Below are 24,359 nucleotides of genomic sequence, written 5' to 3' on the forward strand. Positions count from 1 at the left end.
CATAAAATGTATTCTCTTCCTTTGCAATCTGCTAGTAAAAGTTTCAATCAATCAATCAAAAAACCTGCAAATCAGATGGAAAATCAGAGGGAGCATTGTTTGGGGGTATCCATAATACGCCGATAGAGAGAAGTTTTTATTTACACGATAATTCGGATGTGTCTATACCTAAGTGGCAGAGGCTCCGCCGAACCCCTGAGGCCGACTCACCGAAACCCTAGGGTTCGATCGAACCCAGGTTAAGAACCACTGACATATAGACAAACAACCATTCACACTCACATCCACAAGTGGTTAGAGTGTCCGCCCTGAGATTGGTAGGTCGTGAGTTCATACCAAAGACTATAAAAATGGGACCCATTACCTCCCTGCTTGGCACTCAGCATCAAGGGTTGGAATTGGGGGTTAAATCACCAAAAATAATTCCCGGGCACGGCCACCGCTGCTGCTCACTGCTCTCCTCACCTCCCAGGGGGTGATCAAGGGTGATGGGTCAAATGCAGAGGATAATCTCACCACACCGAGTGTGTGTGTGACAATCATTGGTACTTTATAACACATATTCCAAATTTACAGTATATTGTGAAAAATAAAAATAGATACTTTAATATCCGCTTGTCAACCTGACTTTTATATATATAAAAAAAAGCCAGTTTTCCAGCAATTTGTTTGTAAAATAAAATAAAATAAAATAATCGAATGCATAGGCAATTGTTTAATAATATTGGTTTGGAAAGTGATAAATACTTTTATTTTTCAGTGTATGGCTCACAGTGGAACATTTTTGGACACCCCCCGATATAAATATATTCTGTATATATGCTGTATTTTGTTTGAATATTGAAGAAATTATGCATCTGATTTAGCCTGAACTGAAAAATATCGACTACATTAAGCGAGTATCGTTCCAATACCGATACTACCTTTTGGTATCAACACTAACAACATTTAGCTTGATCTGTCCACTTCTTGTATTAAAATCCCACATGGAAGCTGTTCAGTCTTGCATAGAACACCTTTGCTAATATTTGCTTCTGTATGCTTTGCAGGCTTTCATCATTGTTGACAAGTTATCATCAATCAACATTGTATGTGTTTTTGCAAAATGAAAATTCCCAGAACAGTACTGTTGGTGTTTGCCTTGACCCCCATGGCCTCTGCCCGCACATTTATAGCTGAGCCCTCTAGGCCGCCTGCAGGAGCTGGGCTCTCTCACTGTGGGTGTGAGGACGGAGACGCTGCTGATGCTGACGTCTGACCGGCTGCTGTCATCCCTCCCCGACATGGCTCAGCATGCAACAGGCCTGCGTCCGCCACAAGCAAATGCCATCTCCACCAAACTTTGGGTATTATAGGAGACGTTTTTTTTCACGTGTGTGCTATAATATCCTGTGAATATTCTTACTCACCCAAGTCATAGTTTTCTCAGGACATTGAATCAAGATTTTTATTGTCTGAAAATCAGTTCTTGTTAAAAGACTAGGTAGGACAGCTCTAGTCTGAGAGGATGGTGCAGGTTCCAAGGCTTTTTTTACGTAACCCAAAACCAGTGAAGTTGGCACTTTGTGTAATTCGTAAATAAAAACAGAATACAATGATTTGTAAATCCTTTTTAACTTATATTCAATTGAATAGACTGCAAAGACAGGATAGTTAATGTTCGGACTGAGAAACATTTTTTTTTTTTGTGCAAACAATCAATAACTTAGAATTTAATGGCAGCAACACAATGCAAAAAAATGGCACAGGGGCATTTTTACCACTGTGTTACATGGCCTTTCCTTTTAACAACGTTTGGGCATTTTTTGACCAATTTTTGAAGCTTTTCAGGTGGAATTATTTCCCATTCTTGTTTGATGTACAGCTTAAGTTGTTCACCATTGTGGTATTTTACACTTCATAATGTGCCACACATTTTCAATGGGAGACAGGTTTAGTTTAATTTATTATGATACCCATTAGTCTACACCGCAGTGGAGACTATTCTTCCTGGGGTCCAGGCAAAAAACATCACACAATCACAAAACAAAAGATTACAATGCAATACAAAATGATCAAATAATAAAATGTTGTAATACAAAAATAGCAACAACAAAGAACCCAAAAAAAAATAACAATAACTTTGAGTTTACATAATAATATTCATACCAAAGATAAAAGGAGCAATATAAAAAAAAATATATATATATATTTTTGCAAAAATAAAAAAATAACCAATGGCCTAAAATATACACATTAGTGTACCAAAGACAAACAATAAGTGACGAAAAAGTGCCATCCATCCATTTTCTACTGCTTGTCCCATAATCAATAAAATAGTCAATAATCAATAAAACCAGTCATGACATTAGGTACAATCTAGAATAATCTCTTCCTGCAATACTTCTCCTCTTAGTCTATTCTTAAAACCCATTAAGCTGGTGATTGACACCAGATATTGTGGAAGTTGATTCCAGTAAGTGAACCAGGTCTGGACTAACAGGCAGGCCAGTCTAGTACCCACCCTCTTTTACTATGAAGCCAGACTGTTGTAACACGTGGCTTGGCATTTTCTTGCTGAAATAAGCAGGGGCGTCCATGATAATGTTGCTTGGGTGGCAACATATGTTGATTCAAAACCTGTATGTACCTTTCAGCATTAATGGTGCCTTCACAGATGTGTAAGTTACCCATGTCTTGGGCACTAATACACCCCCATACCATCACAGATGCTGGCTTTTCAACTTTGCGCCTATAACAGTCCGGATGTTTTCTTTCCTCTTTGGTCCAGAGGTCACAACGTCCACAGTGAAATCCCTAAATTCCTTGCAATCGCTCGTTGAGAAATGTTGTTCTTAAACTGTTCGACAATTTGCTCACGCACTTAGTTCACAAAGTGGTGACCCTCGCCCCATCCTTGTTTGTGAATGACTGAGCATTTCATGGAAGCTGCTTTTATACCCAATCATGGCACCCACCTGTTCCCAATTAGCCTGTTCACCTGTTGGATGTTCCAAATAAGTGTTTGACGAGCATTCCTCAACTTTCTCAGTCTTTTTTGCCACTTGCTTTTTTGAAACATGTTGCAGGCATCAAATTCCAAATGAGCTAATATTTGCAAAAAATAACAAAGTTTACCAGTTTGAACGTTAACTATCCTGTCTTTGCAGTCTATTCAATTGAATATAAGTTGAAAAGGATTTGCAAGTCATTGTATTCTGTTTTTATTTACCATTTACACAACATGCCAACTTCACTGGTTCTGGGTTTTGTATGTTGGTTTTATTATGACACTTGGTCACAGCATTCATGCAGCATGTGACATCTAATAATGTAGGTTGTAGAGTAGCGTAGCGATCAAATAAAGTATAGCCTACCCAATACTTCCTGTATCCTATTTCTTCTCCTAAACGGGTGAATGCACACTGTTTAAATACTTTCTAATGACGCAATCACACTGCCCCGGACATGCACACATGACTAGCACCACCCAGATTGCAGATTGCACATTGCACATTGTGCCTCAAAAAAACATATTCTATCCCTGCAAAAGTATTTATCCTCTAAGGTAGTGTGGTACATAATGTCTGTCGTTGGCCTCACAACGTTGTGTCTTAACGACTGTCCACTTGCACCGCAAAAGTGCGGAACCCTTCTTGTCACCTTTTGAGGATTGATGTTTGGATCCGGCACCATCCCGTCAGACGAGAGCTGCATGAACTGATGAAGCCTTTAGGTGCTATAGTTTGTTCATTGTTTTGTGCCCTCTGAAATAAGATATCACAGCGACTGATCCTATTTGTATGCCAATGTATGATTTATTTATATTTTAACCAGGGATTTCCCGATGTGGTCCACTGGTTGGATGACGTTGCGCCTCTGCTCTGTTGCACTCCTCTGCTCAGTATCCTGCCCAGGACACACCTGCTGGTGGATAACATCTCCGCGGCTTCCACTAAACCTTGGAACACGCAGCAGGTTTCACACACATCATCTTTCTTCACTTACTTGCACTGCCCTTGTACAAAACCCAAAACCAGTGAAGTTGTTGTGTAAATGGTAAATAAAAACAGAATACAATGATTTGCAAATCCTTTTCAACTTATATTCAATTGAATAGAGTACAAAAACAAGATATTTTATGTGCCAACATAGAATTGTTTTTTTTTGGCAAATAATCCTTAACTTAGAATTTAATGACAGCAACACATTGCAAAAAAGTTGGCACAGGGGCATTTTTACCACTGTGTTACATGGCCTTTCCTTTTAACAACACTCAGTAAATGTTTGGGAACTGAGGAGACCAATTGTTTAAGCTTTTCAGGTGGAATTATTTCCCATTCTTGCTTGATGTACAGCTTAAGTTGTTCAACAGTCCAGGCTGTCCTTTGTGGTATTTTAGGCTTCATAATGCGCCACACATTTTCAACGGGAGACATGTATGGACTACAGGCAGGCCAGTCTAGTACCCACACTCTTTTACTATGAAGCCACACTGTTGTAACACGTGGCTTGGCATTGTCTTGCTGAAATAAGCAGGGGCGTCCATGATAACATTGCTTGGATGGCTCCAAAACCTGTATGTACCTTTCAGCATCACTGGTGCCTTCACAGATGTGTAAGTTGCCCATGCCTTGGGCATTAATATACCCCCATATCATCACAGATGCTGGCTTTTCAACTTTGCGCCTATAAAAGGTGGTTATTTTCCTCTTTGTTCCGAAGGACACGACATCCACAGTTTCCAAAAACAATTTGAAATGTGGACTCGTCAGACCACAGAACACTTTTCCACTTTGTATCAGTCCATCTTAGATGAGCTCGGGCCCAGCGAAGCCGGCGGCGTTTCTGGGTGTTGTTGATAAATGGCTTTGCATAGTAGAGTTTTAACTTGTACTTACAGATGTAGTGACGAACTGTAGTTACTGACAGTGATTTTCTGAAGTGTTCCTGAGCCCATGTGGTGATATCCTTTACACACTGATGTCGCTTTTTGCCTGAGTGATCGAAGGTCCATAATATCATCGCTTACGTGCAGTGATTTCTCCAGATTCTCTGAACCTTTTGATGATATTACAGACCGTAGATGGTGAAATCCCTAAATTCTTTGCAATAGCTGGTCGAGAAATGTTGTTCTTAAACTGTTGGACAATTTGCTCACGCATTTCTTCACAAAGTTGTGACCCTCGCCCCATCCTTGTTTGTGAATGACTGAGCATTTCATGGAAGCTGCTTTTACACCCAATCATGGCACCCACATGTTCCCAATTAGCCTGTTCACCTGTGGGATGTTCCAAATAAGTGTTTGATGAGCATTCCTCAACTTTCTCGGTCTTCTTCGCCACTTGTGCCAGCTTTTTTGAAACATGTTGCAGGCAACAAATTCCAAATGAGCTAATATTTGCAAAAAATAACAAAATTTACCAGTTTGAACATTAACTATCTTGTCTTTGCAGTCTATTCAATTGAATTTAGGTTGAAAAGGATTTGCAAATCATTGTATTCTGTTTTTATTTACGATTTACACAACGTGCCAATTTCACTGGTTTTGGGTTTTGTATTATCATTGTACTATTTACTATTAATTGATACAAAGTCAAAAAAAATGCTGTCTTGACCTGCTGACCTGCAACTTTTCATGGAATATTCTGTAAGTTTTTCATGATCTGGCGTGCCTGTGTGTTTATAGTCACTGAATGTTTACACTGTAAAGCAGCTGTGAATACGTTCATGTCAATGGTGGTGGAAAATGACTTGCCTGTGAGCAGGAAAGACAACAAGTGTGCTTATGTTAGATTTCAATTGTCTCTTTACAGTGGCCTGACAATCGACACTGCATGGTGTGTGATTGTTTTTCATGTTTCTTTGTTTTCCTTCAGGCCCAAGCGATATTTAAAGTGGCACTGGACCGTAAACCAGACCTTATAGAAGAAGATTTCCTGTAAGTCGATCTTTCGATCAAATACAGTGGGGTCTTGGTTCTTTATTAATCCATTCCAAATAATCTGAAATGCATGACAAATATTTGTTATCATAAGAAATAATGTGAATCCAATGAATCCGTTCAAGACTCCAACAAATATTAACACAAAACACATAATAATTGTAGTTTTCATGCAGAAAAACAAGTAAAATACATACGAATGACGCATACAAAGGATACACTTCTGTCAGTCTACCCCAGGGCAGCTGTGGCTACAAATGTAGCTTACCACCACCAGGTGTGAATGTGGAGTGAATGAATGATGGGTTCTCACTTTTCTGTGCAGCACTTTGAGTGTCTAGAAAAGCGCTATATAAATCTAATCCATTATTATAATTATTATAAATAAACCCATCCATCCATCCATTTTCTACAGCTTGTCCCTTTTGGGGTCGCGGTGGGTGCTGGAGCTAACATTAAATAAAATATTACGTCCCATTGATTGTTTGCTAGACGTTTTCATGGCCGTGCATCTCAGTTGTTGGTGTGACCCCAGGAGGCAGAGAAAGGTATAGCGACATGCAGGTAAAACACATTTGATTAAAAACGAGGCAGGCAGATTAAAGCATGTAGCATGAAAAATAAACACTATTACCGTGTACAAACAACAAATCCGCGCTGGAGGATAAAGCCCTTTGAATGGAAATTAGGCACCCGTGAGCCTCCTAATTGCCAACTATACCATGTGCCAGTATTTTTTGGTAACGGTTCCTAATTGAGGACCATTAGGATTCTGGGCTAATGATACTGCTATCCATATATATATATTTTTTTATCTAGCTGACCATAGTAATTGTCACAACAGCGGTAACGTATCTGCTTGACATGCCAACAAAGGAAGTGTAACCAAGAAAATAGGAAATCCGTTATCCATAGGTTTATCTATAACCTATAAAGTAGGCAGGCACGGAGCTATTTCTCAGCGTGTGTTTATTCCAGCCTGCACGTTAATACACTGACACACAACATCCGGATTCCCATCATGCATTGCTTCAAAACTACGGCAAGTAGTAATGTCCAAAAACAGAACAGAAACGAAGCAGAAGAACGAAGAAGAGACATGGTGACGACGAGTAAGAAGAAGAAGTACGTTTGCAAGTTCCAAAATGATTGGAAAAAATAATTTCAGTTCATCCAGTACAGCCCGAAGGGGAAGGGGTTTGCTGCCTGCACATTTTGTAGATCAGACTTTTACGTGTGTGTACATGTGTAAATAAATGAACACTGAAATTCAAGTATTTCTTTTATTTATATATATATATATATATATATATATATAAATATATATATATATATACATATATATAATAATAAAAAATGTATATATATACAGCTAGAATTCACTGAAATTCAAGTATTTCTTATATATACATATATAAGAAATACTTGGATTTCAGTTAATTCTAGCTATAAATATACTCATCCCCCCTTAACCCCGCCCCCTGGCCCCACCCCACCCCCCAGTCTCCCGAATTCGGAGGTCTCAAGGTTGGTAAGTATGGAAATGATACAAAATAAAGAAGAATACTGAAGAATAATGAGGTCACATGACAGCCTTACCATAACAGTGTGGTGCGTTCAGTGACAACATGTAAGCACAGACTTTTAAGCTCTCATTAAAGGCCTACTGAAATGCGATTTTCTTATTCAAACGGGGATAGCAGGTCCATTCTATGTGTCATACTTGATCATTTTGCGATATTGCCATATTTTTGCTGAAAGGATTTAGTAGAGAACATCGACGATAAAGTTCGCAACTTTTGGTCGCTGATAAAAAAGCCTTGCCTGTACCGGAAGTAGCAGACGAGTAGCGTGACGTCACAGGTTGTGAAGCTCCTCACATCTGCACATTGTTTACAATCATGGCCACAAGCAGCAAGAGCGATTCGGACCGAGAAAGCGACGATTTCCCGATTAATTTGAGCGAGGATGAAAGATTTGTGGATGAGGAAAGTGAGAGTGAAGGACTAGAGGGCAGTGGGAGCGATTCAGATAGGGAAGATGCTGTGAGAGGCGGGTGGGACCTGATATTCAGCTGGGAATGACTAAAACAGTAAATAAACACAAGACATATATATACTCTATTAGCCACAACACAACCAGGCTTATATTTAATATGCCACAAATTAATCCCGCATAACAAACACCTCCCCCTTCCCGTCCATATAACCCGCCAATACAACTCAAACACCTGCACAACACACTCAATCCCACAGCCCAAAGTACCATTCACCTCCCCAAAGTTCATACAGCACATATATTTCCCCAAAGTCCCCAAAGTTATGTACGTGACATGCACATAGCGGCACGCAAGTACGGGCAAGCGATCAAATGTTAGGAAGTCGCAGCTGCATGCGTACTCACGGTACCGCGTCTGCGCATCCAACTCAAAGTCCTCCTGGTAAGAGTCTCTGTTGTCCCAGTTCTCCACAGGCCAATGGTAAAGATTGACTGTCATCTTTCGGGAATGTAAACAATGAAACACCGGCCGTGTTTGTGTTGCTGAAGTCGGCCGCAATACACCGCTTCCCTCCTACAGCTTTCTTCTTTGCTGTCTCCATTGTTCATTGAACAAATTGCAAAAGATTCACCAACACAGATGTCCAGAATACTGTGGAATTTTGTGATGAAAACAGACTGATAGCTGGCCGCCATGCTGTCTCAAAATGTCCTCTACAATCCGCGACGTCACGCGCTGACGTCATCATACCGAGACGTTTTCAGCAGGATATGTCGCACGAAATTTAAAATTGCACTTTAGTAAGCATGTGTTGCAATGTTAAGATTTCATCATTGATATATAAACTATCAGACTGCGTGGTCGGTAGTAGTGGGTTTCAGTAGGCCTTTAACTTTGATTGGACTATTGCTGTTTGCTACAACTTTATTTGCCTCGATGGTGAGTTGTTCTGGAGGTCATTCTCAATGAATAAACCCTGAGACTAAGTCACCAAACTTTGTTTAATCGTAACAAAACCGGAACATAATTTTGGGCGAAAAGTTTTGCCTCGAACCAAATCGTACTAAAAGTGAAAACCAAAGTACAACTGTAAAATCCCTTCACCTGATAATACAACCTGCTGAGAACCAATGTTGTCTGCAGTGGACATTTGTGATTTTCATAACTTTTTTACTAAACGTGTAACCCCAAAAAACAAATGTCCACTGCAGAGGACACGGGTTCTCAGACATGATGTGTGTATTAGTGTGTTAATCTTTTTGAATGTGTTTGTGACACTTATGATCAGGAGTCTTGGGATGTTGGGCCTCGGTGTGAGCTGTCCAGTCTTACAGCAGCGTTTCAGGGCAGACGCCTCACCTGCAGCGGTGAGGAGAATCTTGGCTCTCCTCAGGCAGCAGCCCAGCCCTCTGCACACCTCGCTGGTAAACAGAAGCCTTTCACGCTAATGACCGTGTAGATGCCTGTGGCCATGGGATATTGAATGCCCTGTAATCAATGTTTGCTCCCCGATGCAGAAAAAGTGTGTGATCGAGGAGATGTATCAGTTTGAATTCTTCTCTGAGCTGCTTGAAGACCTGGGAGTTGAGATTGCCTTGTCCATGCCGTAAGTGTGAACCAGAGTAAAAATATAATGAACTACAATGTAATACATGAGTTTTGTTGTCTAATAGTACTAAATTATATCAAACTGAGAGGTTGGTGTGTTTTTAAGTTACAGTAGCACTTTGTACCGTCATACTTGGAGCCAGTAATACAGCATGAGGGATTATGTCATATTCTTTCCAGTGATGGATCCGGAAGCGGCTAGGAATACTATTGGATTAATATTTTTTATGTAGCGCTCTGTCATTTGATCAGTGAAGGGCCCCGACCTAATAGTGCCCCACTGGGATCCAGTATAATTTCTAAAAGCTCCTGAAATGAGCAGGCTAGGACCCCTTTGAAAAAACTTCCACTGGTCTTTGTGGCATTCTTTTTGGGATGTCTCGGAAGGACAGTTGACGGGGTACTTTCTTGATGGAAATAAATAGAAAGAGTAAAACAGGGGTCCTCAAACTACGGCCCGGATCCGGCCAACCAGTGTCCAAAATCTGGCCCAAATGTATTTATTTACTCATTTTTTAAATCGGTCCTCTCCAGCCGTTTAGGCAAATCATATTGTTGATGTCGATGCCCATATATGCTGTACTGATTTACTTTACAAAAGAGAAGTGTGGCATACTTCTCTTGTTACCCTATTTCTATTTGACTTTATTAAATGTTTGGATATATTTAGTGTTTGGCACAGTCAGACTTTAGCAGGAGGGATAGAAAGACAAATAGTAATAAGAAAAAAAAAGACAGGGGGCAATTGTGGGGACTAGACCACAATAAAAGTACATACAAAAAAAATGATATTCTATCTATCTGTCTGTCTGTCTGTCTATAGCAAGATGTATGCATATACATGTGTATATATATATATATATATATATATATATATATATATATATATATATATATATATATCCATCCATCCATCCATTTTGTACCGCTTATTCCCTTTGGGGTCGCGGGGGGCGCTGGAGCCTATCTCATATATATATATATATATATATATATATATATATATATATATATATATATATATATATATATATATATATATATATATATTTACCGTATTTTCCGCACTATTAGCCGCACCTAAAAACCACAAATTTACTCAAAAGCTGACAGTGCGGCTTATAACCCTGGCAGATGTTGGCGTATTAGGTCCGGCGCTGTCTCCCTGTCTTAGTGAATGTGTGTTCGCCTTCGGTCATCCATTAATATTAAGATTCATTTTCATAAAGTTTAGGTCTCGCAACTACGGTAAACAGCCGCCATCTTTTTTCCCCGTAGAAGAGGAAGTGCTTCTTCTTCTACGGTAAGCAACCGCCAAGGTAAGCACCCGCCCCCATAGAAGAAGAAGCGCGCGGGTATTACGTTTCATTTCCTTTGTGTGTTTACATCTGTAAAGACCACAAAATGGCTCCTACTAAGCGACACACTGTGGTTCTAGCTTGCCATGCTAATGGCCAGAAACTTCCACCCATGGTGATATTCAAAAGGAAGACCTTGCCAAAAGAGAACTTTCCAGCCGGCGTCATCATAAAAGCTAACTCGAAGGGATGGATGGATGAAGAAAAGATGAGCGAGTGGTTAAGGGAAGTTTACGCGAAGAGGCCGGGTGGCTTTTTTCACGCAGCTCCGTCCATGTTGATATACGACTCCAAGCGCCCACATCACAGATGGTGTCAAAAAACAAGTGAAGCACACAAATACAACACTCGCCGTCATTCCGGGTGGATTAACCAAAGAACTCCAACCGCTCGATATTGGTGTCAACAAGGCATTTAAAGCATGACTGCGAACGGCGTGGGAACAATGGATGACCGAAGGCGAACACACATTCACTAAGACAGGGAGACAGCGCCGGACGACATACGCCAACATCTGCCAGTGGATCGTAAATGCCTGGGCGGATATTTCGGTCTCAACTGTGGTCCGAGCTTTCCGGAAGGCAGGATTCACGGAACTGCTGGACAAACAACAGCGACACTGACTCTGATGACTTCGACGAGACGGAGCCGGCCATTTTGGATCCCCTATTCGCCCAACTTTTTAATTCGGACACCGTAGGAGAAGAATTCGAGGGATTTATGAATGAAGAATAACTTCAGAAAGTGAGTGTTATGTTTATTTTGTGTGTTGTGACATTAACGTTCGAGCAACATTAAGTTATTGCTATTGCTCTGCACTATTTTGAATTTTACTATGTTTGTGATTGCACATATGCACATTACCGTACATTTTGGGAGTGAACAGAGTTGTTAGAACGCTGGTTTTTAATATATCATTAAAGTTTAACTGACCTATCTGACTGTTTTTTTGACATTCCCTGTAGCGCAGTTAGATGCGGCTTATAACACGGGGCAACTTATAGGTGGACAAAGTTTTGAAATATGCCGTTCATTGAAGGCGCGGCTTATAACACGGGGCGGCTTATGGTGCGGAAAATACGGTATATATTTATTTTTATATATATATATATATATATATACATACATATATATTTATATATATATATATATATATATATATATATATATATATATATATATATATATATATATATATATATACTGTACATGTGTGTGTGTATATATATATTTATTTATATATATGTATATATATATATATATATACTGTACATGTGTGTGTGTGTGTATATATATATATATATATATATATGTATATATTTATTCATGTATATATATATATATATATATATATATATATATATATATATACTGTACATATGTGTGTGTATATATATATATATATATATATATATATATATATATATATATATATATATATATTCACATGTACATATACAGATATATATATATATACATGTATAAATATATGTATATGTGTATATATCTATATATGTATATATATATATATATATATATATATATATATACTGTACATGTGTGTGTGTATATATATATATATACACATGTACATATACAGATATTTATATATACATGTATATATATGTATATGTGTATATATCTATATATGTATATGTGTGTATATATCTATATATGTGTGTATATATATATATATATATATATATATATATATATATATATATATATATATATATATATATATATATATATATATATATATATATATATATATATATATATATATATATATATATATATATATATATAAAAGTTAAAGTACCAATGATTGTCACACACACTAAGTGTGGTGAAATGTGTCCTCTGCATTTGACCCATCCCCTTTGATCACCCCCTGGGAGGTGAGGGGAGCAGTGGGCAGCAGCGGGGTTTGAACACACAACCTACCGATCTCAGAGCGGACACTCTAACCACTAGTATATATATATATATATATATATATATATATATATATATATATATATATATATATATATATATATATATATATATATATATATATATATATATATATATATATATATATATATATATATATATATATATATATACATACACACATACATTCACGATCAAAAGTTTACATACACTTGTAAAGAACATAATGTCATGGCTGTCTTGAGTTTCCAATCATTTCTACAACTCTTATTTTTTTGTGATAGAGTGATTGGAGCACATACTTGTTGGTCACAAAAAACATTCATGAAATTTGGTTCTTTTATGAATTCATTATGGGTCTACTGAAAATGCGACCAAATCTGCTGGGTCAAAAGTATACATACAGCAATGTTAATATTTGCTTACATGTCCCTTGGCAAGTATTACTGCAATAAGGCGCTTTTGGTAGCCATCCACAAGCTTCTGGTTGAATTTGTCACCACTCCTCTTGACAAAATTGGTGCAGTTCAGCTAAATGTGTTGGTTTTCTGACATGGACTTGTTTCCACACGTGTCCACACGTTTAAGTCAGGACTTTGGGAAGGCCATTCTAAAACCTTAATTCTAGCCCAATATAGCCATTCCTTTACCACTTTTGACATGTGTTTGGGGTCATTGTTCATTGGAAGACCCAACCGCACCCAAGACCCAACCTACGGGCTGATGATTTTAGGTTGTCCTGAAGAATTTGGAGGTAATCCTCCTTTTTCATTGTCCCATTTACTCTCTGTAAAGCACCAGTTCCATTGGCAGCAAAACAGGCCCAGAGCTTAATACTACCATCACCATGCTTGACGGTAGGAATGGTGTTCCTGGGATTAAAGCCCTCAGCTTTTCTCCTCCAAACATATTGCTGGGTATTGTGGCCAAACAGCTAAATTCTAGTTTCATCTGATCACAGAAGGTCTTATCTTTGTCCATGTGATGTCAATTTTAGGGGTCCCTGTACTAAAATGATCTATCTAGTCAAAAACATGGCGCGTTTGCTCATTCATGCATGTAATCAAGAAAAGTGAAAAGTAGTTAACAAATGCAATCCATCATTCCGCAAGCTGATGAATGATGGCCAGCAAGCCTGGCTGGTGTACAACCAGGACAAGGCGAGGCGAGGCTCACTGGGAACAGGGAAAGTGAGGACTGTCATGCCAAAGGCAATGCAGCACGAGCCCTTGAGTTTGTGCAGCCCCACTGTACACCACTAAAGAAACAATCAACATACACTATTGTACATTGACAACCTGTCAGACTGGCAATCACAAATGAAAATGACCAACTTCATAAAGTATAATATTCACATGTTCCCCTTATGGCAAGACAAAAACATATACTTTACCTTTCATTATTTAAGCGTCAGACTTGGTGTGTTTGACTGCAGGGCGAGCACCATCAAAAAGTTCCCTTCGGACCTAATGGACACACTGCGGCGAATGATCATCGCAGACTCCGTCCCCTTTTTCATGATGTCAAGAACAGAACAGGAGCTCCTTGTGGACAAAATGGTGCAGAGGATGGTCAGAATACGTCCATGAAGTCATCTTTGAAGGCAATGACAAATGTCGTTCATATGGAATCAGCTGTTGAAGTGTTGTTGTCCTCCATCTGCAGGGCATGTACACCGGAATGTACACCGAGGAGGAATTCCGTTCTCTGGGAATCATGGCCACATTTGTGTCGGATGAGATTCTGATCCATTTGGATCGCACGTTCTTCACGGACAATCTGGATTTCCTCCAGACTCTCTGCTTCAGCACCAACAAGATGGACATTGTGGCTCGGATGCTACAGGAAGTTGATGTCTTTGGGTAATAAAACTGCTAGTCATGCAAAACTTTGCTAACCCAGTAGAATTAAGTGTTTTTGTCGTTGTTGTTGTTTATTACCATGTTATTAACTTCGCTGGCTTTCATAGGACAGCTTTTTCCTAAATGTTGTTTTTATTTAGCCCAGCTGTGCAAGACTGGAACCAGACCACACTCAATCAGGTGGACCGGTTTCTCTTCTTTCTTCCACAGGACCGACTGCAGGATATTTCCTCGGTGAGTTTACCGTTGTATTTTATTTTAATCCACTGGGGTATGCATTGTACGGAAAAACAATGAATTCCAATTTTATCGATTTGCACTAAAAATGTATCATCAAGTGGCAATATAGCTGTAGCTATGCAAACCGTTATCCATCCATCCTTCCATAATCTGTTAAAGTGGTCTTAGCTACCAATAGCTCACCACCTGATTTTGATGAAGGAAATGTAGTATCTGCTAGTTTAAGAAATAACATGTTTTGCATATGGTGAAAGATTACATTCCTCTTGGAGCAAGCAGTCAGCCAGTAAAATGAGGTCCATCATCTTGGGCAGGTAATAAAGCATGACCATTACGTGTGACACGCACAGGTGGATAACATACACTTCACAAAAGCAAGGCTTAGTAAATCTGCCTATGGTATGCTGAGTCTGGACAGTTCTCCATGAGTAACAGTCATAATACTTCTATAATGTCAACGGTTAGCAGTGTTGGGTTAGTTACTGAAAACCAGTAACTAGTTACAGTTACTAGTTACTTTTTTTTTCAAAAGTAACTCAGTTACTAACTCAGTTACTTACACCAAAAAGTAATGCGTTACTCTGAAAAGCAACTACTTAGTTTAGTGAAAGAGTATATAAGATAATTGACAGAGTGTGTGTAACTTCAGTGCTGAATGATGAGCAGAGGTAGAGTTTGGAGTGTTTTGTTTAGTCCACTGTGTCCAGCTGCCTGAAAGCGGGTGACACCACTGTAGAAATAGCCTGCATGTCTTCTAGTACATACGCTGCAATGCCGCTATCAATGTTGTCCTGGCTAGCATTCCATCCGTTAAAATCCTTAGGTGAAGTGTGTCTCTCTTTACTAGCTTTGTCGAAGCATGTTGCTTTTGTAACTGTTTCAGCAGATTTGAATTGCTGTTTTGGGCAGTAGATAGGATCTTTGATCCAAGACACAACTTACATTTAACTAAAATGTTATTTTCTTTGTGCTAGACAAAAGAAAAGTAGTGAAAATATCTCCATGTCAAGAAACTCGGCTTCGGCTCCGCCATGATGTTTTGTTAGTAAACACAGACTCGCCCCCCCCCCAACCCCGCCCCCCGCCCCACACACCTGCACACACCGCGTGGCGCGCCTCTTCCTTGTGAGACAGGAACATTCAGAAGGACGACACTGCAGCGCTTCAATAAAACACACTCAGATCTTCTGTTTCTAGCCGATACTATATAAAAAAAAATAACGTAAAATAACGCAGTAACGCATCATGTAGTAACGGAAAATGAGTTATTGAATATAAAAAATTACGCGCTAGACTACTAGTTACCGCCGAAACTAACGGCGTTACAGTAACGCGTTACAAAGTAACGCTGATGGTTAGTAATGCCCAAAGCCGGACGACTAGGGAACATGCCTTTATAAGGGTCTGACAGAGTCAAAATTGGTACTATGAACTCAAAGACTTGAGATGACATGATTTCAGGCTATAAAAACCGGTTGCCTTGCTCTTCAAAGAGAGAGAGAGAGAGAAATCAATTGGCTAAATTTCCTCCAAGATCTTGCAACACCTGCTTTTGTGATGCTCGCTAGATCAATAAATAAGCTTTTGTTCAATAATTAATCACCAACGTCCCCTTTGATCTATTGCACACCCATGACATCCTTCTGTCCAGGAGAAGGTGGCAATACCAACAGTATACATGATCTCCTAACAGTGATGGAAGCACAGTAACTTTAAAATACCATCTAAAAGCTAATCTCGTCAGAGATGCTACTAGTACATCAACAACAAGCAGTGACAAACAAGGCTGGTAGAGAATAGGCCTACCCGCGGAAATATTGCCAACAAAAATGCTACAGATGAGTTAATCATTGTTTTTGTAGCAACTGTGATTCATTGGGATTAATCAAAAATGTTAAATGTGATTAACCAAATTCACATATTTCATAGTGTTGGACCGAATAATTATGTTTAAAGGTAAAATTCTTGCAAAATAGTTATTTTAGGCTTATTGTTCTAAGGCGTTTCACCATAATTTTAAAACGCCTGCTTTTAGCTCCAAAATGTAGGCGGGCATTCGTCAGCCTGCTGACGTCACCTACAGAAGACTGGAGGCTATTTCCTATTGCCTAATATGTGTTTGGTAGTATCTTCATCCCCAATCAAGTTATTTTCGCACAGAATTTGAAGGAATTTTCCAATATGCCTGTCAGATCCATTGTTGCAGCTGGTAGAAATACAACTAGCGAAGGGGTCAGCCTGAATACATTTCCAAATGATGGAAATATGAGGAAAGTATGGACCTCAACAGTCAAATTGACTCGTGCAAAATGGGACGGATCTAGTGAGAGGAGTATAATTTGCAAATGATTCTGACTTAGAAGAAAACGTTTGGTCGGGGTTTGGAAGGAAAAAATGTAAAAGATTCAAATCAGATGTGATCCCGAAAATAAGAAGCAACCTTTAGCAAGATTTAGTAAGAATCTGCAGGAAAACTGGGAAAAGGGAGGTTAGTCGCTACTATTGTATTTTGCGTCCTCTTATTCTGATGCTTTCCGAAAAACGCTTGAGGAAGTGCTGAAAGAGGACGGTGATCGTCAGCTGTACTGCCCGCTCCTGGGCCTCGGTCAGGATTGGCCTTCCTTTCTTCGGCCTTTGCTTCCGGCTCAAAAAAGTACGGTGGAAGTCCACCATTGGGGGCTAATTGGCCTTCTTCAGATCCTTTGTCGGCCGAATTTGAATGCAAAATCTCAGATTCAGATTTTGAATCACAGCTTCTTGCAAAGAAGCCATCTTTGTCCAAACTAGTGCAAAAATTCAGTAACACATTATATCTCCAACGTCTTTTAAAGTTATTTTTTGCTCATAATGTAGACCATCAGTTTTGAAGTAATCATGGACCAGGGTGACAATAACATGCAAATAATTGTTTAAAATATTACTATTACTTGCTTTTATCTACACCAGTGGTTCTTAACCTGGGTTCGATGGAACCCTAGGGGTTCGGTGAGTCGGGCTCAGGGGTTCGGCGGAGGTCAAGACACACCCGGACTCATCGTGTAAATAAAAACTTCTCCCTATCGGCGTATTACGGATATGGCAACAGCAGAAGTCAGACTGATTTGCAGGTGTGTAATTTGTTGTGAGTTTATGCACTGTGTTGGTTTTGTTCTTTGAACAAGATGATGTTCATGCACGGTTGATTTTGTGCACCAGTAATAAAACATGGTAACACTTTAGTATGGGGAACATATTCACCATTATTTAGTTGCTTATTAACATGCAAATTAGTAACATATTGGCTCTTAACTAGTCATTATTAAGTACTTATTAATGCCTTGTTCTGCATGGCCTTATTATAACCCTAACCCTCTAACCCTGGCCCTAACTCTCTAACCCTAACCCTAACCAAATAACTCTAAATTAAGTCTTTGTTACTTAGAATATGTTCGCCATACTAAAGTGTTACCAAAAACATATAACTTTGTCTTGAATTTGAAAAAAACTATTTTATTTTTCACTAAAGAAGGGTTCGGTAAATGCGCATATGAAACTGGTGGGGTTCGGTACCTCCAACAAGGTTAAGAACCACTGATCCACACTGTCTATGCAGGGAAATGGGCTCCAGTTCTGTAGATGTCACACCAAGAGGGGGCAGCATATCAAGTTAATCATCTATCATTACTCATAACTAATTGATATCATGGGAAATTTCCCATTCAAGTATTAGGATAAAAAATACATAAACTTGTTTGTGAAATTTTGTTTAGTAAATTTATTTGGACACTGTAATCTTTTGACTGCACTAATTAAAAGGCAATCCCTCATGTCCAGAAATCCTCAGTGAGGTGTTCAGATTGGTATTTGATATTACTCCTTCGGTAATAGAGCCTGTCATTATATCCTCCAGGTCCAGGTGGTGTCAGGATCAGGTGGTATCCTGTAAATCATCAATGTTTCAGCGTGTGTTATGTGTGTTCTGTAGAAATTGATAACTGTCGGGCGTATAGAGAAGCTGTTCATGAGGCAGCGTCAGTGGGAACGAGGTGACGTGGGACTCCGCTGTTTGGGTGAAGGCGAAAAGAGGCAGTTTGCCGAAAAGCAGCAGTTTGTTCTCCAGTTATTTCTGGGTTTCCTAAAGATGTATCCTCTGTCACGTAAGCATCATACCTTTAGAAACATTTAAATAAATGTGTATTTACTGAATCCATTGATCTTTTGAGCAGCGGCTCCTATGGTTCCTAGCTGTGAGATTTTGCATACAACAGCTCCATCTGCTTGGACCTCAAACAGCCTGGCAAGCATGTCGCCATCCGCCTTCACCAACTGTCTGGAGCTGATTGGAAAAGACCCCTTCCTTGCACCTTACCAACGCAGCCAAGTCTTCAGCAAAGTCAAACAAGTGAGACTGTCATGTGGTCTACCCCATACCCATAAGCAACACGGTAATGTTGCTAGTCTGCTGCTTCTCACGCCATGACTCATGTGTTTCAAAGCTGTACGGGCCAGTCTCTTCCTTCTCCCAGTCTGTCATCAGTCAGCTGGGCCGACTGGCGCTGGAGATGTCACCGCAGGAGCTGAGCATGTTGCGACTGACTGAGAGGAGGAGCATCGCCTCGCTGGGCGCCGTCAGTGAATGGACCACCAGACAGGTAAGTTAACATGAACACAGTGGTTTATGCCATCTAGTAAAATGTGATCATAAATAAGTATGGGTAAGGTGTAAACAATTGTGCAACTTGATTTAATAGACCTCAGTCTCTAAAAATGTAATGTTGTATATTTGATGGTCGTGTGATGGGTGACGAGTCAAGGAGATGCCAACGAGGAATCGTCGGACAAAAAGCTTTATTTGTTTCAGCGAGCCTCAGACTGGAGCTGCAGGAGAAAGAGTGGGCCTGATTACTCTCTTCTGATGTCCTCTCGGACAACTGTCCTTAAATACCTTTTTCCCAAAGACCCCCACTCTTCGTAACTCTAGCCTTGGAGCCGACCCGTCTGGACAAAAGCAGAGCTTGTTGTTTGGCCAGTCAACCTATTTCCTGTGATCGGTTTGAGTCGGGTGACCTCCGACGCCTATCTTCTACTCCTATCTGTTGGGGGCTTCCTTCCAGATGTTGCTAATGTCTTTACACTTCCTCCTAAACTCCAAACTTGCATTCCTGTAGGATTCCAATTTCCTGGGGGCAAGGGGCACCACTCTCTGGAGCGCTTGTGATGGACATGTGCACTTATGACCTTAGTAGAATAATCCTCTAAAGGATTCTGTGACCAAATACAAACACATGCTAGTAAACAATCATATAAGAAAATTGTATTCGGTATAATTCTTGTGACTAGTTGAAGACTAGTCCAGGGTCTACCGCACATCTCTCAGACTCCAGCTTCCCCCAACAGCTAAATACAGAGAATACATGGATGGTCATGGCTCTTGCTTTCTTCCTAGTTGGCTGCTCTGTTTGCGGCAATATTGAACTCCACCAAGTTGAATCCGAGCCAACTTGACTCCAGCACCTTGGTTGCAGTCGGACACATTGTGTGTGGAGCGAAAGCCACAGACATGAGCTCTTTCAATGCAGTTGAGTTTAGGTGAGCAAATAAACAGGCCTTGCCTTAAAGGTGACCTATGATGATTCAAATGTACATTTAACACACTTCCCTGTGGTCCTGAAAACATGTATGGGATTCGCTTTCTGCATTTTGATGTTACATCCGTATTACAGAATAGAATAAAGTCTTTTATGTCCTCAAAATTCAACAGACAATACCCCGTATTGACAATGTGAAAATGTTATTTTAAGATAATTTGCATATTTATTTAAATTAGAAAATAAAAAATCACATGTAAATCAGTTTTCACAGCCTTTGCCCAATACATAGTTAATTTTGACAATTGTTTTTAATTTTGTTTTAGTCACAGTCTTTTGTCGATAATGTATTTTAATTTTAGTCCTATTTTAGTCATCTAAATTTATTTAGTTTAAGTCTAGTTTCAGTCGACTAAATTCCGCAACATTTTTGATGACTAAAATTACAGTAAATTTCTTTGTTGTTGCACCTTTGGCAGCCTCAAGTCTTTTTGAATACAATGCCACAAACTTTGCACACCTATCTTTGGGCAGTTCCGCCCATTCCTCATTACAGCATCTCTCAAGTTCCATTAGATTGCATGGGAAGCGTTTGTTTTCATCCAGGATGTCTCTGTAATTTTTAATTTTAAACATTCATCTCAGTCTCGTCAGGGAGGTGACCAAGAAAATGATTGTCACTCTGTCAGAACTACAGCATTCCTCTGTGGAGAGAGGAGAACTATCCAGAAGGACAACCGTCTCTGCAGCAATCTACCAATCAGGCCTGAATGGTAATAGTGACCAGACGGAAGCCATTTCTTAATAAAAAGTTTGCCAAAATGCACCGGAAAGACTCTCTGACCATGGTAAACTGATGAGAAACTGATGAGACAAAGCGTCAACTCTTTTGCGTCATCAGGCGTTCATCAGGCAAATACCATCCCTACAGTGAAGCATGGTGGTGGCAGCATCATGCTGTGGGGATGTTTTTCAGCGGTAGGAACTGGGAGACTAGTCAGGATAGAGGGAAATATGAATGCAGCAATGTACAGAGACATCATGGATGAAAAACAACGCTTCCCGTTCAACCTGTTGAATGGGCGAAACTACCCAAAGATAGGTGTGCCAAGCTTGTGGCATCATATTCAAAAAGACTTGAGGCTGTATCCATCCATCCATTTTCTACCGCTTATTCCCTTTTGGGGTCGCGGGGGGCGCTGGAGCCTATCTCAGCTACAATCGGGCGGAAGGCGGGGTACACCCTGGACAAGTCGCCACCTCATCGCAGACTTGAGGCTGTAATTGCAGCCAAATGTGCATCAACAAAGTACTATATGCTGTGAATACTTATGTGTATATATATATATATATATATAATATATATATATATATATATATATATTATATATATATATATATATATATATATATATATATACATATATGTATACATATATATATATATATATATATATATATATATATATATATATATATATGCATATATATATATATATATATATATATACGTACATAAATATATATATTCGCAATATATTAAAAAAAAATACATCGTCTTTATGTAATATTGTGTGTAGAATTTTTACAACAAAATTTAATTTATTACATTTTGGTAGGCTGTAACATAACAAAATGTGGAAAAAGTTAAATGCTGTTAATACTGTAACTTGAAGATTCCTTTAACTCACCGCATGTCGCACATCAGTGATACTGTGCACATGCCAAGATTAGATGAAAATAATACTTGATCCTATGTTTTCTTGGTACCCTAAACCAAGTTGTAATTTTGCAGTGGTTCTCTATTTTTCGTCGCAGTTCAGTGGCTAATCCAGTTTGTAATTAATAGTCCATGTTGATGAAACAGTCCTGTTTATAAACATCAGAGCAGGCGCGAGAGAATGAAAGGAGAAGGAATAACACTGGAGGCTCGAGGCAGCAGAGCAGAGAGGAGGAGCTTGGCAGAGAGCATGTACTAGAAATGTCTACTTAAGTACTTCCCCCACACTGTGACATCACAAATGGTCTACTGTTAAAAAAAAGACAGCGTTCAAAAGCATCCAAAACTGCATGCAAGCTCACGCACATATGCATGAACCTTAGCATTTGATCGCTTTGCCATTGTTTATCATGAGTATCCAACATTGTAACAACATTTATAAGTCAGAAAAGAGGAAAATCATCATAGGTCCCCATAATAAAGTAAGGTTTCACGACAGAGTTTTTCTTCCTGACTGATTCACTGTGTCTCCCCTTGGTGATTACAGTAAGGCGGCGCTCTGGCTCGGTCAGCTAAGGTTGTCTTGCTCTGAAGAACAATTGTTGGCACTTGTGGGCCTTCTGACCCACAGTCTCGCTTTTGGACACATTAGTTCATGGGAAATGGACGTCTTCATCGAGATTGGAGTTCTGGCAGGTATGCTGCATTCACCTTTACCGATGCATCGGTCAGTTCAGTTCAGTTTCAGGTTATTTCGAACATGCATACGATACAATGTAATGCATCACATATTTCCAGTTGTTTCATAACAGCACGTCCGAAAAGGAGTAGGAAGAAGCAGAGCTTATTTAATCCTACCCCTTTTTATATCAGAGCAATTTTATCCCATGTCCTTGTCCTCTGTTTGTAACACAACAGTGAATAAATAATGAATACGTAAATAAATATACCATAAGTAAGTAAACAAATATTAAATACAAAAATAATCATTACTTCCTTTTTTTTTTTTTAAGTTTCAAGATGTTCATCCTGGTTGTTCTTCTTTATATTTTTTTAACACTTGTAGTTTGAACAGTCTCTGAATCATATTGGTGATTTGTTTGATTTCCTTGTGTTATCCATTCCATAATTTAATTCCACAATCAGATATGCTAAAGGTTTTAAGTGTTGTACGTGCATAAGAATGTCTTAAATTAGATTTTCCTCTAAGGTTGTATTTTATTCCCCTGTGTTGAGAAGAATTGTTGTACATTCTTGGGGAGCAGGTTATAGTTTGCTTTGTACATCATTTTAGCTGTTTGCACATGCACCAAGTCGTTGAATTTCAATTATTTTCATTCAATAAATAAAGGGTTTGTATGTTCTCTACATCCAACATTATGTATTATTCTAATTGATCTTTTTTGTAACACTGTTAGTGAATGAAGCACACATTTGTAGTTATTTCTCCATATTTCTACACAGTAACTCAGATATGGTAACACTAGCGAGCAGTAGAGAATATGAAGTGATTTTTGGTCCAGAACATGTTTTGCTTTATTCATTATTGACATGTTTGTTGCTACTATATGTTGTATATTATTTACTTGAGGTTTCCAGTTCATTTTATCATCTATTATTACACCCTCTTTTACCCTTTCAATATCTACTCCGTTGTGTCCTATTTACACAATGTTGGGCTCTCATCGAAATAGTTGTAGACATTTTTACTTCCGTAACAATCACCATTGTATTTAGAACGGTAAAAACACTCATAGAGTGCGGACTTTCACCAGTCCCTATTTCAAAATAGTAAAAAATCCTTGAAAAAAAAAATTCCTGAAACCAGACGGTGATTCGGATCACACCCTTCTAATCTACTGATTAGTAACTGCTGCATTGACCAACTATGGATTGCAGTTTGAACACTAATACAAATGTAATTATTTTTTGCCAGGTATGCTGCAGACAGACTATGTTAACATCATTGAATACATATATATTTTCACTATATTCTTAATTTTAAATTGTGGTAATCTTCTCATGAATGTTGTGAACTTTTTCCAGCTGGTCTCCCAGATATGGCAATGTCAGCATTGGTGAAAGAGCAAATAGAAGGAATAAGTCCTTCAGCTATCGCAACGATAAAGCCTGATAAGTTTGCT

The 24,359-nt window shown here is 39.0% G+C and overlaps 1 protein-coding gene across 1 annotated transcript in view; it reads left to right on the forward strand.

Moving 5' to 3' along the window:
• LOC133616257 (uncharacterized) overlaps positions 1-24,359 on the forward strand; it is a 67,685-nt gene that overhangs the window by 37,197 nt on the left and 6,129 nt on the right. The window contains exons 13-27 of the mRNA XM_061975443.2: positions 1,050-1,088; positions 1,176-1,346; positions 3,817-3,957; positions 5,859-5,920; positions 9,211-9,346; positions 9,440-9,528; positions 14,262-14,397; positions 14,492-14,688; positions 14,829-14,922; positions 18,893-19,064; positions 19,134-19,309; positions 19,404-19,559; positions 20,354-20,496; positions 22,763-22,911; positions 24,262-24,359. Coding sequence (XP_061831427.1) covers positions 1,050-1,088; positions 1,176-1,346; positions 3,817-3,957; positions 5,859-5,920; positions 9,211-9,346; positions 9,440-9,528; positions 14,262-14,397; positions 14,492-14,688; positions 14,829-14,922; positions 18,893-19,064; positions 19,134-19,309; positions 19,404-19,559; positions 20,354-20,496; positions 22,763-22,911; positions 24,262-24,359 — 1,959 coding nt within the window. The remainder of the gene's footprint in view (positions 1-1,049; positions 1,089-1,175; positions 1,347-3,816; positions 3,958-5,858; positions 5,921-9,210; positions 9,347-9,439; positions 9,529-14,261; positions 14,398-14,491; positions 14,689-14,828; positions 14,923-18,892; positions 19,065-19,133; positions 19,310-19,403; positions 19,560-20,353; positions 20,497-22,762; positions 22,912-24,261) is intronic.

Source organism: Nerophis lumbriciformis, linkage group LG15, assembly GCF_033978685.3.
Source record: "Nerophis lumbriciformis linkage group LG15, RoL_Nlum_v2.1, whole genome shotgun sequence".
NCBI lineage: Eukaryota > Metazoa > Chordata > Actinopteri > Syngnathiformes > Syngnathidae > Nerophis > Nerophis lumbriciformis.